At 41.5% G+C, this 18846-nt stretch overlaps 1 protein-coding gene across 5 annotated transcripts in view; it reads right to left on the reverse strand.

Moving 5' to 3' along the window:
- The window catches only part of kcnq4 (potassium voltage-gated channel subfamily Q member 4), a 44556-nt gene that overhangs the window by 22102 nt on the left and 3608 nt on the right, over positions 1-18846 (reverse strand). For 2 of the 5 annotated variants that reach the window (XM_008331642.3, XM_008331639.3), the window contains exon 3: positions 14775-15886. The exons of 1 other annotated variant lie outside the window; for it this stretch is intronic. In XM_008331642.3, coding sequence (XP_008329864.1) covers positions 14775-15076 — 302 coding nt within the window. In that variant the 5' untranslated portion in view covers positions 15077-15886. Of the gene's footprint in view, positions 1-14774; positions 16025-18846 lie in introns of those variants that run through there. 2 more of the 5 variants (XM_025065280.1, XM_025065281.1) reach the window with 2 other exon arrangements.

Raw genomic sequence — 18846 nt, forward strand, 5'->3', positions numbered from 1 at the left:
CATTAGAAGGACGTGTTAGGACATGTTTTAAATACAAACCATAGGTATGAGGAGTTTTCATGTTCCATTGTACTTGAGATGATATGGTGAGCACCTTATGAGGTGAAAGTACAACTTACTGTCTGTTTTGACTGGTTCAGTTTGTCTGTTGTAATTTGTTTTCTGTTGTCATTCCTGTGTGACCAAAAAAACATAATTTGTTGATTTTCAAAATAATCTTACCTAAACGTTAAATCCAGACCGTTACATCTGGTCTGGTTCAGTTCAGACCTAAAAGGCATCACATAACCAAGTCCTTTGTGTGAAGCTTTTGATTAATTTACGGCTAGACGCAGTCAGAAACGGCCTGAGGTCTTTTAGTATTTTTAAACTAGTAGTATTTTTGGAGCGAACATTCCAGTAAGTAAGCATTAACACAGCAACTTCTTGGGGACCTTTTTTGCAGATACAAAGTCTCAGTTATGCAGGGAGATGTACTTAAATTCCATGCGACACTTCTAATGACAATATTCCGTTGGGTCAAAATGTTTTCGGCAGTTTACAGTTCTGAGGCATTATTCCAAATGTAATTATGCTGCAGTAATGAGACCACAAGAGGGAGGGGAAAATAGTTTTCTTATTACGCTGTAAAAATATCATACGTAGTTGTTTTGTACCATAAAGTTACAGATATATATTTTAAACCGAGATAACTATCAAAAAAACATTATTTCTAAGAAACTGAGACTCACACACTTTAAAACACAACAAGAAAAACAAATAATAATAATTGGAAAAAACTATGATGATAACAGCCCTTATCACTGAGGTTAATGAGATCTAGGGCCTATCCCAGAATGCATTTGGTGAACAGACCAGGTCCGCCCCGACTGTAAGAACGGACCTTGGAACAGTGGGTCACATGCAGGATTATGAGGAGCTTTGTTTTGACTGGTTTCTTCAAGCAATTATTAACTAGTGGTGCTTTAATAACTAGTGGTGCTTTAATAACTAGTGGTGCCATAAAAGTCATTCATCAAAATACAGTGGATGTGACCTTGACTTCATCCGTGCTCCGTCTGGCCCTGAATGTGGTTTTGCATTTGAGAATCTTTTCCAAACTCTGGACTGCATTAGTCCACAAGTATAAAGAAAATGTGAAGTGCAAAATAGATAAATTGTGTTTTATTTGTTTTCCCATAGCCTTCATTGACTCTGGATTAATATGTGGTGCCGTTGGTTATAGAGTGAATAAATATTTGTGGTGGCCAGTAAATTGAACTGAATGAGAGCACAGACCACGGAGAACAAAATAGTTGGGCAGGACAGAGAGAGTAATTGTAAGTGACCTTGATCTGGGTTACTATCAACTGAACAAGGCTTCCTGGTGATTGCTGATGCTTTCACCCAGTGAAAATAACAGATGAGTGTGTTTTTATACATCATCAGGGTGATTAAATTATGCCTTAAATTAATTAAATTCTGGAAATGTATATGGTTATTGAAAAAAGACAAAGCAAATCAGATCAGGTATGATTTATAGACTAAATATCGTCCGCTAAAACCTGTGCCTTATCTGTGGAACACTAAATTGGTTCATAATTAGATATAAACAACGCCACACACACACACACACACACACACACACAAACACATTAAGGAGCCTCACACCAAAGCCAAGCACACACCTATGGAGGAGGAAGTACCCCATTGTCTCTCAGCGCTGCCTATAGACTGGGTGAAGGCAAAGTGCTGAAAGAGCGCTGACATTTAGCCGCAGCGAACCTATTATCACGGAGTCTGCAAAGCTGTTAGTAGGTGTATCAGCTGGCACTTCAAACCCCCTTGTGCCTGCATAATGCCAGTCTCTTGGTTGAAGGACCAGCATTAATTGTTATGATAGAAAAGCAGAAAAAGCTCATGAGCGTCCGTGCTTTTCTAACAATAGTGAAGAGTGTGTTACAGCCAGGGAGGCTGAAACTTCAGAACAGATGACACGTTACTGCAAGTCAGGTCACCAGCATGTGACTCTGTGTGAACACATGAACAGCACATGAGGGAGCTACATCTGAAATTTAGCCCAATCATCATTACTCTGTGACAGGTCTAATCTTGTTACCGTGGCAGCGGGGATCTCCAGTGATGGATTACCGCGGGTCGGGGGCAGCTCTGCAGGATTGAGAAACAACAAAATAAAGCAGTGACTGTAACATTTGAACTCGGGGTAATAGGATTGGCCCAGAGGTCTGAGGAGTGTGAGAATGTACAGTAAGCCACAGTCTCACACACACACACGCACACATACACACAACCCTGGTGGTCAGCAGATCCTGGAGAGCACTTGATGTGTGACATAACAGTCACAGTTTTAATAAGAGCAAAGATTTAGGTGATTTAAAAATACATTCTTCGAAAAAACAAAATCTTTTAGATTTGAATGTAATATTACTGCTCTGTAAAAGACTGTACAAGTTACTAAGACAAAGTTTTTCAGGGCAAATCAGGTCAATTTATCACAAAAATCCTGGCAGTAAATAACTTATACTATAGTATAAAGGCCTCTATTAGGACAACCCGGATGACAGGTCAAGTTAACAACACTGTACTGATGAACCCAACCAGAAGCATTAGTTTTAGTTGAAAAATTCAAGAATATTGCACTAATCTTTGTGCACAGATATGCATTAATACTCTAAATGTGAACAGCTACTACAAGGCGGTGCAGTTCTGAAGTTGTATTAAGTGGGGAGTCTCATTGCCATGGCATCAACCTCCTGACCCAGGGATTGGGCTTCTGTCTTTGATGGCGGCCCCTCAGCAGATACAGGACAGATATGCAGCAGTTGTGTCGGTAAACATAAAGTCGAGGCTAAATATCTGCCTGCTATCCTTATCTCAGCTGTTAATAGAGTCGACGCTGTTACCAGTTTATACCATATGCAGAAGCAGTAAAGTTGAGCTGTTCAACTCTCTGCAGTAACCGTTGACCCTCATTCACTGACTCAGTACAGCAGAGGAAGTTTCTTAAAGCCTGCATTTCACTTCTTGTTTGCTTGAGTTTCGGCCACAAATGCCTCGTACGTCTACAGCCCAGTGTTATTTTTTCCATCTGACACACATCCCCCTGCGGACTAACAAAAACATGAATCAGGATAAAGAGCATCCATTCAGTTTGCACTCTCTGCTATATTTACGCTGTCTAAACACCGGTCCCTCCTCAATGTGAGCGCCCACAGACATCAATGTTTGCTTTGCAGTAATCAGAATCTGGACAGACTGTTCATGAGAGCCATGAATGGAACCTTTACGTTTCACCTCCAACAACCGTTTCCTAAAGTCACGTCACATTCTGTCCTTCTTTTCTCCTCAGAATGCCTCTTCCTGGACATGATCCCAACACTCCTCCTCCCTGTACTGCACACCTCCCGTCACTTCCTCCTTCTCCTCTTTTCAGTGAATGTGAAGTTGGGCCAGGACAAAAGTGGACCACTTGTAGACCTATCTGCCACTCCAGCTCCCCTCTTTAACTCATTACAGCCAATTAGGTAACAGGCCAGGGAAGGCACTGGCTGATGAGAGCAGAGAGATAATATTCCTCTGAATTATTCATCCCTCTACTAAACATCACCCTTCCTCCTGCTCTCTGATCTGCTTCCTCTTGATGCTATTCTCTCCTGTCGCTGTCCCTGCCTGTCTCTCATCCCACTCTCTCTAAGGTTACATAGTTTGGACCATGGTTTGTTTTGAAAAAAAAAAAAAAAAAAAAGAAGAAGCTTGAACCGAGTGTATAAAATGTTGTCTAATATTGTCTTATGTAAAGGTGGGACATGCCAAATCACGTGTCATTAGAAGGATGTGTATTTTAATGACTTCCACAAAAAAAAGTTTCAAATGCAGCTCACTACTCACTTCCACAATTACTGGACGAAATGAGGAATCGTGTTTTCTGGCTCCTGACTTGTACAATGAGCATAATTTAATTTGATTTTTACATATATAATGTAAATTTAAATTTAGAATGTAATTTTGTGCAAACCACATGTTAGACAGGGGATGGTATTCCAACATCACAGGTGATCCTCACTGATGAGTATGTACTGAAAATATGTGTGGTGTAAACAAAAATAAATAAAATGACCCAGTCAGATAGATATGGGAAAACTGTGGACAAGAGAGAGGATCAAGTGTCTGAGTAATGAACCGGACGGATGATGGGACAGTGAGGAAGAGGAGGTGAAGAAGAAGAGATCCAGAATGGAAAAAGATGAGGTGAAGTCTGTGAGGTCTCATCACACACTTGATGACATTGCTTTAATCTCCAGGCCAAGAGGAGAGAAGAGGGTCCACTGACACTTACAAACACACAGATTTACTGTGTGTTTGTAAGTGTGTACAGCAACATCAGCAAAGAGAAAAAGTCAAGCTGGACTTCAGCATGACATCATAACACACAAAAATGAGACAGTTTAATGTGACAGGTTTATGTTTTGTTGTGTTTGTTTGTATCTCAAACTCGACCAATACATAATCCATTATATTTTAATACTTTCCTCCAGTTTCTACAGCAAAACATGTTTGGACACCAATAACACTTCATTATGTCAGGGCTGTACTGTAAATGAGGGAATTATTGTGGTGTGAAGCCTAAGCAACAGTACAAAGCAGCAACACATGCAGAGTCAAGTGGGATTGTAGCTCAGGAGGATGTTGATCATTGAGCACTTCAAGAGCTAAAATACAGTACCAGGACAACCTCATATATATAAGTTTTTGTTTAATGTAACTGCTCTCTAGCTTTCCTCAGAACCATAACTCTTTCCTTCCTCCTCCAGCACCTTACTTTAGCGTGTGTTGGTTTGAATGTCTTGCTCTGACATTTAGTTTCTCTAAGCTGAGTTCCACTTGTTCCCCACCTTTAATGCATCTTTGAACGTCATCTACAACACATGATCCACAAAGTGTTCTGCCTGATTACACCCATCACTTGGCCTATCATGGCTGCAAACATTCTCTGTCATTGTCCTGGCATGAACCCATCAGTCAGTCAAACTGCGCACTGTCTTACTGTGCTCACACTTGACTTGCACTGACTTCCCATACTCTGCCTCAAACAATATGACAGGTTCCTTCTCAGAACTGCATTACATGCCTTTTATCTTCAAACAGTATACCTAACGAATGAGTTAACGTGTAGATAAAACATATGAAAATATATGCAAATACACTATACAGTTTAGATGACTATCATGAGCAGGGGGAAAAAAGTTATTTCCGGTACAGCTATAGAGATTACACATCACAATGAGCAAATCAGAAAGTTTCACCTACGCAGAAGTTAAAGTAATGACAGTGTAGTGAAATGCAAAACAAAAGCAAAAAATGTATTTTATATTTTGAAGAGGAGGAGAGAGCTGAATGGAGGAAAAACTATCTCACAAGTGCAGCAAGCAGCCTTTATAATTATGGCTGCATCGTTAGCATTTGATTATTGTTTATGTTCTGCCCAGTCCACCATTGACCAAGCATTTATGTACATATATATAGACACACACACACACACACACGTGCATATACTATCTCCATAAACCTGAACATGCATGAATGCATCTACATTTGTCAAATGTGCACATGCCAATCGAGCATATCCGACTGTGCACACTCAGCCACATAAAAGAAACACACACTCACACACAAACACACAACCATAGTATATATGTACAGTGCAAAGCGCTTTGTGCAGCCAAGGCAGGCCTTATAAATACTGTCCTACATTGTGATTTTGTTTGAGCTGCGTCTCCATGGCGCTGCTTCCTCACATGTTTATAGTGACGGCAGTTATAAATTAAAATTATCTTAACAACACTTAAGCTAGGCTGCACATGAGGCTGCAGCCAGGCAGAGACAACAGCAGAGACACAGAGACACCTAACCTGGGCTATCCCGGGATGGAGAGACAGAGACGGTCTGGGGAAGATTAGAGAAATATAACAAAAGAAAGTCCCTACTACATACTGAAAGGTCTAAGATTATTCTAGTGGGTTGAGAGCATGTGTGTGTGTGCGTGTGTGTTTCTGTGTTGTTTCAAACATGCACACCCAGAAGGCTTGCACAGTCATGCAGCATCCTCATCCTGAAAACTATATCTTCAGTGCTCGTGTTTGATAGGATTCAAATTGCAAAAGGGGACAGAAATAAATCTAATACCAAAAAGAAAAAAAAAACAGCCAGAGATCCACAGAGATTTACTGCACAGAAGCTGAACACATTAATGAAACTGGCCCACCTATACAGCATTATGTGCTCCATATATAATCTGTCACTCCACACACCAAAATATTAAATTTCAAATTGCAATACAGTATATAACTCTCCATCCTATATCACAATTGACAAAAGTATACAGTGAATATCATTCAATTGTCATGGTATTTCTAAGTGCTTTTCACAAACGTGCTTTATTATTCTGTTCATAAAATGGTTATAAAGAAATTAATGACATCATGTTGGACTTTGACATTTATATATGGCAGTAAATAAATAATGTGTATAATACTAAATTGATTTTTTAAACAAATAGGAAACTTCACTTACAGATAGAGGTACACCTCTTTAAAGTCAATCAAAATGAAACCTTTGTGCTTTGTACCTAATTTAAATGCTTAGTTAAGGGCAAGGAAAATATTTTCATTTTTTCCACCTCATTGATCATCTTGTTCTGTCCTAGCCTTTAGTTACTGCCTTTAATTACTGTTTAACTGGTGACAAGAAAAGACATTTTTTGGTTTATGCTACTTCACCTTATATTGATGATACTGTTACTTCAGCCGAGTTATTGCTTCTGAGTGTCACGTTGCCTGTGACTATTATACTCATGTCTCCATTTTCATTTCTATTTAGTATATGAAAAAAGGTATTTATTTGTAAATAATTTAATTCAAGATTTCACATTAGCAAGTAACTACAGACTTAGTTTTCACAACACAGTAACTGCTGATCGTGGGCATGTTCACTCGCGGTCACCCGTCAGGGTCAGGCTTAAAGTGTGCTGCTGAGAGATAATGGAATAGCTGAAGCTATTGATTTATTTTCTGGCTGCGTTATGGTCTTTGCAGAAAGTGGCGATGCACAGACCGCGCTTTCTAAGCACTCTTCAACACTCAAAACTCACACTGAACACCTCCATGAACAGGCAGCTGCCCGCCTGCGAAAGTCCTGGTACTTCCTGTCACTGAACAAGCATGACAGATCGATCTCAGTCTGTTCATCAAGCATGGTTCCTCCACAGCATGTTACAAGAAGACAGTTCAATAGTTTTTACACAGAATACCAGTACACACAAAGGTCAGTGATTTAATCTAATAAAAACGGAATATCAGGTCACTGGATTAGCATGAAGTATAAGTATTTGAATGAAGTATCAGACACGATACTGGTACGGGTAAAAGCTAAATGGTGGAAGGTTCGCAGCGCGAAACAATGTGATGTTATTAATGCAGACAAGACGTGGGAAAGTACAATTAAATCTTGCATAAAATGTGTCCTTCAGGGTTTTTTTTGTTTTTTTTTTCGATTTTTGCCACAGACGGACACACCAGCAGAAATCTGAGATAATTAATGCGTCTTCCATCGACAGCGTTTTGTTTAAATGAGTGACTGCTACAAGGAAATGGTGCAATAATTCGTTGGCTTCGGCGGCTCCTGTAGTATGTCTACTTTAGCAGATTTGCCACCATTGCAGAACTCACCTCTCCCATATATTGCAGATACAGAGAGAGAGATGTAATAATAACATATAAAGTCAAAGGAGTCAGCTGCCTGCTCTTCCAGTGTGAACACAGATCTGGAGTGTTTAGGGGGTCCTGACTAGTAAACTCTTGGATTTCCCTAGGACCTCTTCGAGCCAGATGTCACATTTCTCAGTTCTGCTTTGGCAACAACAACATTACGTAAACACAGCTTGCTGCCGAATAAGTGTCTACTGTCCTTCAGGTAAATGAAGCAGATTCCAAACACGGGTTAGAGTGTGTCTGCGTGTGAGTATTGCTGCTCAGCATTTTCACATGTTGTGCGCTGTCCATTTACTATACATCTGTAGTGTAGTGTAGTGTATATGACTGTGTGTATGTGCCTGTGTGTGTCCTGTTCCTGGGTGAAAGTGAGGACAATGAGCAGTGCTAGATACCGGGTGGGGGGGGGGACCTGATTCCTGGTCAGCCATCCCAGGACAGACAGTCCCCCTCTAGGGAGACACATTTTCGCTCCGAAAGGAGAAATTAATACAGCAGCTAACCTCGACTCTCCCCTGTTTCCAACACACTGCTGCTCCTCCCCTGCGCCACCCCCGTGCCACATCACATGTCCTGTTACGTCTACACTGAAGGACGATAATGAGATGAATGCCTGAAAAAAAAAAGACACTTTATCTTTGGCCTTTGGCCCTTGTTTTATCTTTTTAAACACCACCTTTACCTCCTGGTCAGCACACTTTTGCCTCACTTAGATGTCCTTGATGAAGACACGAGATACCCATCAGCTCACTGAGCCGCTGTTGTACTAGAGGACAAGCCAAAATAGAAAACTTCTATAGAAATCTATAAAGTATCACATTATCCTTATTATAATTCATCCAAAGCCACAACAGTGCTGCCTCTGTCTGTTTGCCCTTCTTGTGATGCCATTCCAAGGCGGCATTGCTTCGTGTGGAAAATAAAAGGAGGGTGAGGCAGGTGAGGAGGTTAGTGCAGCTGCTTGAGAATATCACAGGCCATCATGAACATGTAGGACACATGCCACACGGTCCGCAGGCCACCTGTGGCACATACAAGCCAGGTGTAAGAGGTGTGTGATTCTTGAAAGGGTGAAAAATATCTGGTCAGCACAGAGGATCATGAACCCAGTGTAAACAGGTAAATTAAAGATTTTCCTAAATGTCAGAGTAGAAGGAAATTTGAATAAGAGTGCTGTTTTTTTTGTTTGTTTGTTTCTTAATGATCCAGCCTCAGGACACAAAAGTTCCCTGAGTCAATAAGTCATGACTGAAAATGCCACAGAAATAATGCATTTTATCACAGCGCTTAAATGCACTTATAACACCATGAAATAGGGATCTGAACAATGAGCATACCCCCAGGTAATGTTATATTAATGTAAAAAAGAAGGTTGGTGTTTAGACATGTGAAATATTATTGTACATTTTACACATGTTCATTAAAGTCTCCTAATTTAAAAGGGATTATGTTGTGAGGTGTTAATTACCTTTAAAGACGATGGAAATCACAAGGGACAGTCTGCAAAAAACATCAATGTAAAAAAATACACACACAGACAGACATGTCTCTTATAGGTTAGTGGATACTTTCAATTTAAGAGACATTGTATTAGGAATGAACTGTGTTTTTTTGCTGTTATTATTATTTTTCTGCATTTAAAATTTTAGTCTTTTTAAATCACGAGGCATCGTCCAATCAGGTTGGTCTTAAGATATTACAGGTCACAGTTATCTAAATGAAAAGTTTCCTCAAAAAAATTTAAACGTCCACTTTACTTTTCACCACTGCTGACATGAAGTGACAAATGTGTATTCACTCCCCAGAAATTATGTTCAATATATCTGTTATAATTCCCTTATTAATAATTCAAAATATGTTAAAACATTCATCTTGTGTCTGTATTATTGTTACTTTGAAATAATAAACAAAATTGCAGCCATTCGGGATTAAACGGAAGAGGAAGAACTAAAGAGCCAGTGTGGATGGGAAAGTCAACTAGACGGTAGTACAGCAGTGATATTTGCACTGAGGAGGAAGAAGAAGAAAGAGGAAATGATGGAGGAGGGTGAGGGCAGAAGGAAACGTTGAGGCATTTGGGCCGTAAAGGATTCTTAATGGAGCAGAATTTACACAACCTGCTGAGGTGAACAGATAAAAGGAAACGGCAGCGGTAAATGAACAAGCGTCCAATCTGCAGTAGTGAGCTGGTTAAAACTCTCACCACTTTATAGCATTCTCACCTCTTCCCTCTGAACACCATCCTACGGTCTCTGTTACTTAGTCATCAATAAAACAGCATTCATGTGCTAACTAAAAAGCAGCAAACAACCTAACAAAATGCCTGTCGATATTCTCTGACGTTGCGCTGAGCATTCATTCAAGGAAGAGTCCCTGACAGAACACAGCAGTGCTTTTGAGAAAATATAAAAGGGGATTTGTGTTGTGTAGGTAAAAATTAAAAAAAAAAAATCATAGAACAGCAGACCATTCTGTTTCCTGTTTTCAGTAGATTAGCATGCTCAACTTGCAAGAGTAGACAGCAGGAGCACATTCAATCAACCAGCTGCTTGGGCTAAATGACTTTAATAATGTCAGAAAGGCAATTCAACTTTAATGAAAAGACGGAAGACGCATTTTGTGTACATCACAAAAGGTTGTGTGAAGATCAATTAACCATAACTGTATGGATATTTCAAAGGCTCTTTCAGCAAACTGTCAGTGGAGAGGTTATGGAGAACATTAGGCCACGAGGTCTGTTGTGGGTATCTCACTTCACATCTATAAATAAGGCAGCTTTAGGCTCAAGCTTTCACAAACAGACACCATCAGTGATTCTTGTGCCATTAAAGGTTAGGATGAGAAGGTTCAAGCACGCAACAAAAATGGAAGGCTTTGCCTGGGAAAACATTTAACCAGTGTGGAAACGCTCGGCAAATCCTGGGCATTTAGACCATGTCCGATTTCTTTAAAGGTATAAATAATGCATCAATAAAAGCTGCAAAAGATTTGCAAGCACTGAGATGATGCACTGATGCATTCAATTATTGCAGCAGTTAAAGTTAACACTGGAATAGCAGTTAGGCAGTTAAGACATCATGAAGAGGAAACAGTGATTTAGAGTGTGTTGCTGTTGCACGAGGTGGAGCGACTTACTGTACAGGAGATTGATATAAAACGGAATTATCAGTATCAATGCAGTCGCGGCTGAGATATCATGAGTTTTAGTTTCTGTTATGGATCCTACACTTTTCATGGTGAAACTCAATATCATTCTTCTGTCAGCGCCTCACTCAGTGGCAAGTGTTTGTAATATTCTGGAAGGACGGGAGGATGGACCATCACATCCCGTGGTGGTCCATCCTGGTACTAACTTTGGGATCCTGAAAAGAGAACAACAGGGACCCGAGAATGTTATTTCCTTACTCTTGAAAAATAAAATAAATCCAACCAACTAGCATTTAATTCAAAACGCTGCAAGGCGAGGAAGGATGCAATCAACTGTCTAGATGTCTGCTTCTGATCCGAGGAAGTAAAAGCCACTGAATGACAATCAAACCTCACAGAGACACAGAGGGGCCCCTTGCCTTGGTATGTTTGCCTTCGGCCCCTTAAATTGCTAAATCCACCACTGATGATATCATATGACGAACAACGTCACACTGTAAGTTTCGCAGCTTCGGCAGATCTACAGTCACTTAAAAAAACAAATCCTGGCCCTGTTTTTATGGAACGATAAAAGCTCATCAGGACAGATCAATCCATTCATGATGTATAAATCAACGTTAGCTCCGTCTCATGTATACAGAGGCTGTGGAGAGACATAGCTACATGATCTTTACTTCTTTCTCCATTTGCCTTTCATTAACACAGAGCTCACTATTACCAACTACTTTTAAACAGAGGATGCAGCATGGTTTCACTGATGGTGCTCTAATTCTACCTGCAGTCTGAAAGCTCTACATAGTCCACATATAATTTTGCCTTACATCTCTGCTCCACCTCTATGAGACATAAATAATATATGAACGGTATATTTTCACCCTCTTTAGAACTAATCAATCTATGCGACTGCTCAGTGCACCATCTTGACTTTCTTCTGCTCATGCACTGTTACTGTACATTGAGGCAGTGATCAAGAGGAACGCTACACTGAAGCAGAGGTTCACATGGACCAATGACAGTCAAAGCCAGGGAACCTCACGCCATACGGTTGTTGGTGATATTTGGCACTGTGTTCTATGCACCTGCCTGTGGCCCACGTGGCTCCATGGCCTTACGACACCTCCTAAGACAGATTGCTGAAGGCACACCAGCCGACCACATATGATCATGTATATGTATGACTGACTATGGAGAAAAGGGAGGAGGGGTTAAAGGTGAAGGGAAACACTGAAACCAATTCTTCTTACTGCTGTCAGTCATCTGCTGTTTTAAGATGGAAAGATTTCTTAAATACAGAAAGACAGTGTGGGTTGAAGAGCTCAAATTTCTATCTATTAATGATTATCCAACAAGGCAAAGGACATAATTATAGGACTAATTTTTAGATTGGCGAAAATTACCTCTTCCCACTTTAGCTGGCTAGCTGCTCATTTTCTGAGTAATGGCGGCAAATATTGTAGAAAACTAATAATAATGATATTGGTAAAAACCATCTCTGACCAGCAGACCAACTCTCCTGCTCACATTTACGTCAGCCGAGACAAAGAGACGGGTTCCAAGGGTGATGAGGAGGTCGAGCTTTTACGGCTGAGGAGACTGTAACGAGACAAGAGGTAGTTAACATTTCAACTGGTCCATGCATCATTTTAACCAGAGCCTAGGGTGTATACATGAAGCACGGGTGTGTCCAGGCAACCAACCAGGATGGTAAGCAGAGGAATTCCTAATGGTTGAAGGGTTTCTGGGAACTCTTTTGTCTCTTAACAAGTGCTGACCCTGTTTTCCTGGTAATATGGAAAACCAAGCTTTTAACTCTATTCACCTCAATAGTGCCAAGTTTCCAAGTGCAGAGAAGAGGCAAGGGCAGGAGAAGACGGGAGAGCAGAGGAAAGAGGAGAAAAGGGGAGAAACACTGATTGCTGATTTAGCAAAGAGCCATTAAACTTTCAGTTTGGCGTTTGAAGAAGTACTGTATCCAAAGGAGACAGCTGACAAAGGTCAGAGGAAAAAAAAACTTTATTTAGTAGAGAAGTGTGTCTCTGTGAGGGCCCAGCTGTGACAGCAATAAGGAGGGTTGAGGAGTGTAGTGGGACCTAAGTGGGTGCCCACAGAGAGAAACTATTTTGAAGAGCTACCTCACCACTTTTCCAACACACACCTGCAAGAGAAGCACTTTGAAACGTTGCATCTGTTCCTTCATCCCTAGTTACAATTTGGGACTAATTAAAGGAACCGAGGAAGTTAACACAGCACTGCACACGGCAGTGCACGGCTCAATTAAATTACAATAGATCAACGATGCTGTAATGGAGCTTCACTGCACAATGAATTCGACTCACACGTGGTGCAGCTTTCAGCAATGTGGGCGCGCAACATGCCATTAATGAAAACAAATATACACACCTCAGGGTAATACTGATTCGTAGGAATTATGTACTCCGTCGGGCATATGTGCACCCTAGATATTTCGAGTCAAAGTGCAGTACATTTTAGTACAGCGTGTAAACATCAAAGAAGGTGAGATGATTGTACAGGCCATCATAGCAGCAGCTCACTTCCAAAGTCAGTCGTGCTACATCTGTGAGGCCGTGGCATCTGAAACATGACCTGGGCACTCCCCAAGTGGCAGACCTGCCGTCCATCCAGTAATGTCACCAGCAACCAACCAGGCAAAGCCATGACTCCTAATGAGAAACATCCAGTGTGGAGGCGTTTGAATGTGGGCCTCTGTGTGTATGTGTGTGACAAAGACATGACTGTTGTCCCATGGGATGTAAAAGGGGGAAGACAGCCAAATGGGAGAAGTGAAAGTGGTTGAAGCTCATGTTAGCTGCCCTGCAGCCGCTGGTGTATGAAGAACACACATGAGAGTCATGTCCCTGAGGTGGGATTTCCCTCAGTTATAAACATATGATGGCATTGGCAGGGGGACAGCTGTGCTATTCTAAACAACGACATGGAAAGCACAGGCCGGGCTGAGGAGCTTCCACACATAATACTCTGTCCACTGCTGGAGGACAGCTGCTGGTGCACAACTGTCCCAGCTTTCACTTTAAAGAGATGGAAACACAGTCAGGCAGAAGTCAGCATGAACTAAGTGACCTATCACGCAACGCATTTGTGGCTAAATTAGTTTGATTTACTTTGAAACTGATACGTGTAAATAAAACGACGCACAGTTGGAATTTTATGTCCCAGTTCCTCTCATGTCCTGGTCTGTCAGTCTCCCAGAGGGGAGCAGGCACCAGTGACCTCATGCTTTTCCAATGTTTACATGATGTATACATTAGAGTATATAGTGTATGGGACAGAGATGGTTTAAAGTCCTGTCTGAACTCTAGAAAGTGCAGAGGCAGCGGCAAAGTCGCTCTACTCAGAGACGCAGGTTTGGGGCAGGGGGTATAGTTGGTGAGTTTTTTACCCTCAGAAATTCACACACTGCGTTTAGAAAAGTCGGGTCAACGACTTACATGTGGCCTTTAAAATACAACTTCAACACATGGATCATAGTTTGATGGTTTGGTTAAGAGAAACATATATATATATATATATATAAATACAGATATCCTTTATATTACATTTAATTCAATATTCCAGGTTCCTTTTACCAAAGTGAGGAGTTTTTGAAGGCTACACCCGGTGATGACATGATGTGTGGCACAGGATGGCGCTAATTGCAACATAAGCAAACTCTGCTGGTTTCAGGAAATGTATCAAATGTCTGCTGCTGTGAACTGATCCAAATTAGTACGGAGGTCTAAATGAAACATTGACTCATTTAAATAACTTAATTAGACATTTGGAAGTGTTTGCCTTCAGTATTATGCATAATGACTGTGGTGATGTTGACGGCAGTAAACTTACATGAAGGCATGGTAGATGAACGCACATCCTCTTGGTCTCTCCAGCACGTTGTACATGGAGTTTTGCAACCTTCTGTAGCGTTTGTTGGACACGGAGGTGCTGCCCCGGGGTCCCGGGGGCCCCGGGAGCGGGTTGCCCAGCAGCCCGGTGCGGTTGGACGGGTGTCCGCGCTCTGGGGTGGACGGCTCGCTCCTCTCCGTGTGGACAGCAGTGAGAGCCACGAACTCGACCCCCCGGTCGTCGTTTGGAGCCGTGGGCGTCAGCATTCTAATGCCGCCGTTATTGGACGGACTTCCTAACATCTCCGATCGGACACGTTTTAAAAACTACATAAGACCTGACACTGTGTAATGGACCTTCAGCAGCGGCGCAGAGCAAAGTTTAGGCCAAGTCATAGTCCGAAGTGCCCTGGCTTAAAGAGAATTTTAAAAGTACCTCCTTCGGCTTCAGAACCCACGCCTGAGTATCATCTCTGTGTGGTTCCGGGAACAAAATCAGAGTTATCTGTGAATCAAATCGCAGCTGCAGAAGAGAAGATGCACAATAGTTGAAGAAGTGAGGCGCGCAGAAACATGACCTTCAGCGATCATTGTTAGGAATCAGATAAGAGCAGTAAATGAACGGGCTGAAGTAATTACACAACTCCAGGAGAAACATTAACACGAGCGGCTAAGAACCTGCCATCAGTGTGATGACAGCGCGGAGCAGCGTCAATCAAGTAAACATTCTACTGCGATACTTTAAACACGCGCCTACTAGTCACTAAACAAGACCATGAAGTAGGCGGATCTAAGCCAAGTCCTGATTTGCTCCGTTTAGTTCTGCTCTTAACTGTTTTCTCTAGTTTTGAGGGGCAGATCGAGTCTCTCCACCGCCGCTAACATCAGTCTACTCTCCCATCCTGTGGTGCGTGTGTTGGGTCCAGGCAGCGCTCCTGCGCTCCGACGGGCAGGCGGGGCGCAGCGCACAAGTGCACACCATCAGCACTGTGATGTCAGGGAATCACAGCCTCCTCCGAAAAGTGTACAGAACAGCCAGAAGAAGTCGTGCGGTATCTGCATCTGCTTTCCCAGCGCTTTGTAGACACGGAAAGCTCCGTTCTCTGCGGTCAGCTGGAAGAGGGAACCAGGCAAAAGGAGAAGAGTCGGCGCGGAGTAGAAGTAATGAAGGACAGGATGAAGGCAGCAAAGACGAGATGAAATGTTTTGCTTTTTGTTTCTTTTTAAATAAAGTTGACATAGTATAATGACAGAAATAAACTTTATGTATTTACTATTATTATTATTATTCATATTATCATCACCATATGCAATTACAAAAATAATATTCTTAATAATAATTTGTTTAGTAATTATCATAATTGACTTTGTCCCTCTAGTAACTGGTATAGTTTTAAAGTTAACCAATTTTTTCGAGTATATTTTTAACTGTGTTGTGATCTGAACTTTTTGTTTTACAAACACTGAAGTTAAAGCTGAAGCCTCCGATGAAAGCATCATAGGAAAAAAAAAAACATTTCTTATTTTAAAATAAAACAAGGACTTGATGATCACAAGACACAAAAAGTATTCTTGAAAAAATAATCACAATAAGTAGTATTACCAAGAATTCTAAAACTGAACTGAGAATCACACACGACAGAATATAATTATCTCCATAAGTACAAAAACTAACAAAGACTATTCATTCTAGGAGTGTGTAATTTGGTTAGATTAGACAACAGTGAAAGAGACTGAACTATAACCGAAAGAACATAGTCCTCAGTGTGAGACAGAGGTGAAAATTTAATGAAAATAAAGTGATTCTTCACAGCATCCAGACTGGGACAAAAAAGAGTTTTTTACCAGACGACTAAGAATTCAGTTACAAAGTGTGTCTGTAGTATTTCCTTCTTAAATACACACAACCTGCCGCCTGCTTCAGATCTGTGGAAAAAATGTCCCCAGACATTCTACACAAATCCCAGACTTTAATCTCATACAAAACTATAGGTCAAGGTCCAGACAGAGGACCTGAAGTCTGTGGGATCTGGAGTGGTTCACTACAAAAGAACAGTAGGTGGTACCTTGGGAGACATGCATCCTGCTCTCCAGCAAAAAGAGTCTACAAATATAGAAATATTTCTGTTACTGTATGCAAAATATCAGTAATGCACATGTCCTAAATAAGGTGCTGCGTTCTGCCGTCTGTATGTAGCACTTGGTAAATGTCTTGAATAAAACCGCATCTCCTCAAGAGGGCTATCTATTTTGTCCACAACTGTTTTTACACCAGTCATAGTGACACTTGTGTTCATGGTGAGACAGGGTTTGAAGCCAAGGGCGTGGGAGAGCAGAGACAGGTGTCAGGGACCCAGCAACAACCATCAGCTCTGCCTCCACCTCCTCCTCCACCGCCTCCTCCTCCTCACTTATATATATATTCTAAATCTATTGCTGTGACACATCACGGGCCTGTGGTCATGACACACACTGTGGTTATGGAGCACGCAGGCCTGTGCCGACATCACCTGTCCACCTCTGGGTCGTCCAACCCGAGAAAAAATGATCAGTATAAAATGATGGGAATAAAATCAGTGACTGACTAAATGATTGTGTCTGCTGACAGAGGCAGTTGAAACATTTAAAAAGTTTGGAGTGGCTCCAGAAATAATGAAATATTGCTCCTCTCTGTTTTCCTGGTATCTGCACACATATACAAAAGTATGCGTAAGTGTATGCAACTGCTATAGTCTGGAGCAAAATGAATATTGCTGTCAGCACTAAACAAAGAACGCTAACCTCAGCGTAGCTCAGACATTTTACAGTGCTGCGCGACGACAGCGGTGGCAGGTTACTCATGAGGTTCTGTCCACTGCGGCTGCTAGTCAGCGGGACATACAGGTCTGCGAAATGACGTGGGAATGCAACTGGAGTCTCTCACACGAGTCACAAATCTGGATCTTATTCCCTGTCCAGGCCAACTTCCATTACATCACTTAACATTAATCCTTTTCTCTTTACTTAGCATCAAACATAAAGTATGGACGGACTGATTTACTACCAGGTATAAAACTGAATCAAACGGACAGCTGGGCTCTGGACGGCAGTGTGGTGATGCACATGCTGGATGGGTTAATGTCACGCTGTGATATAAAGTGAGAGAACATGGATTTGTTCTCTCATGTTAAAAGAAAGAACAAAATTGCTTGACAATTAAAGCTCAATGTATTGTTGGATATTTTAAAGGGATTCTAATTCATTTGTCTGAAGGGCATTTAACCTGCTTCATCTTTGTGTAATATGCCATTTGTCTCTCTTTATGTTACAAAATGATTAAGCAGTTGTCAGTCAGTCTGCAGGAAGACACTGTTTTACCAGATATATGTCACCTGTCAGTCAGAAAGTGAAATACTTTTATTATTACTTTTATAATACATTTTTATTTTCACACTTTGTCAGAGATCAGCATGTTGTACCCGGAGCCTCACTCCGTGCCTTTGGCTTCTGTTTCCTCTGACATACAGAGAATGGACGGGTGAATGGACGGATCTTTATAACTGATATCACTATAATCAAATTAATTATTTTACACACAATGGCAGTAATAAAGATGCTTCATCGACTGTGGTGATAGGATTTATTGATGGACAAAAATGGTTACATAAGTGGGTCAGCTTAAAAGTTAGGGTTATGTGTCCATACACACACACATAGGGCAGAACTAACTAGACATAAATGACAGGAAGATAAAGGAAGGGGTGGTCTAATTTGGGAAGGTCATCCAGGGGACCCTAATCGCTCCATGTTGAAAGGAGGAGGTTACAAACTAAACATCAACACAGCATCATCCTGTACTGGGAATCTCCCACTCTGACCCCCTCTTCTGTTAGTGGGGTTTCCATTCCTTCTTACTCCTCCTCCTCTCCTAGTTACTTTTGCCTCTCCTTCTTTGCACCCCTCAGTGGCCCAAACCAAGTCAGGCGGCGACAAAGGCCGATGGTGATGATGGATATGTTGGCTCTCTTCATCCCCTCAGAGATTTACATCAAAGTTCCTCCGAAGCAGAGCCACACTCCCCCCCCCCCCCCCCC

This window comes from Cynoglossus semilaevis, chromosome 18, assembly GCF_000523025.1.
Source record: "Cynoglossus semilaevis isolate Cse_v1.0 chromosome 18, Cse_v1.0, whole genome shotgun sequence".
Taxonomy (NCBI): domain Eukaryota; kingdom Metazoa; phylum Chordata; class Actinopteri; order Pleuronectiformes; family Cynoglossidae; genus Cynoglossus; species Cynoglossus semilaevis.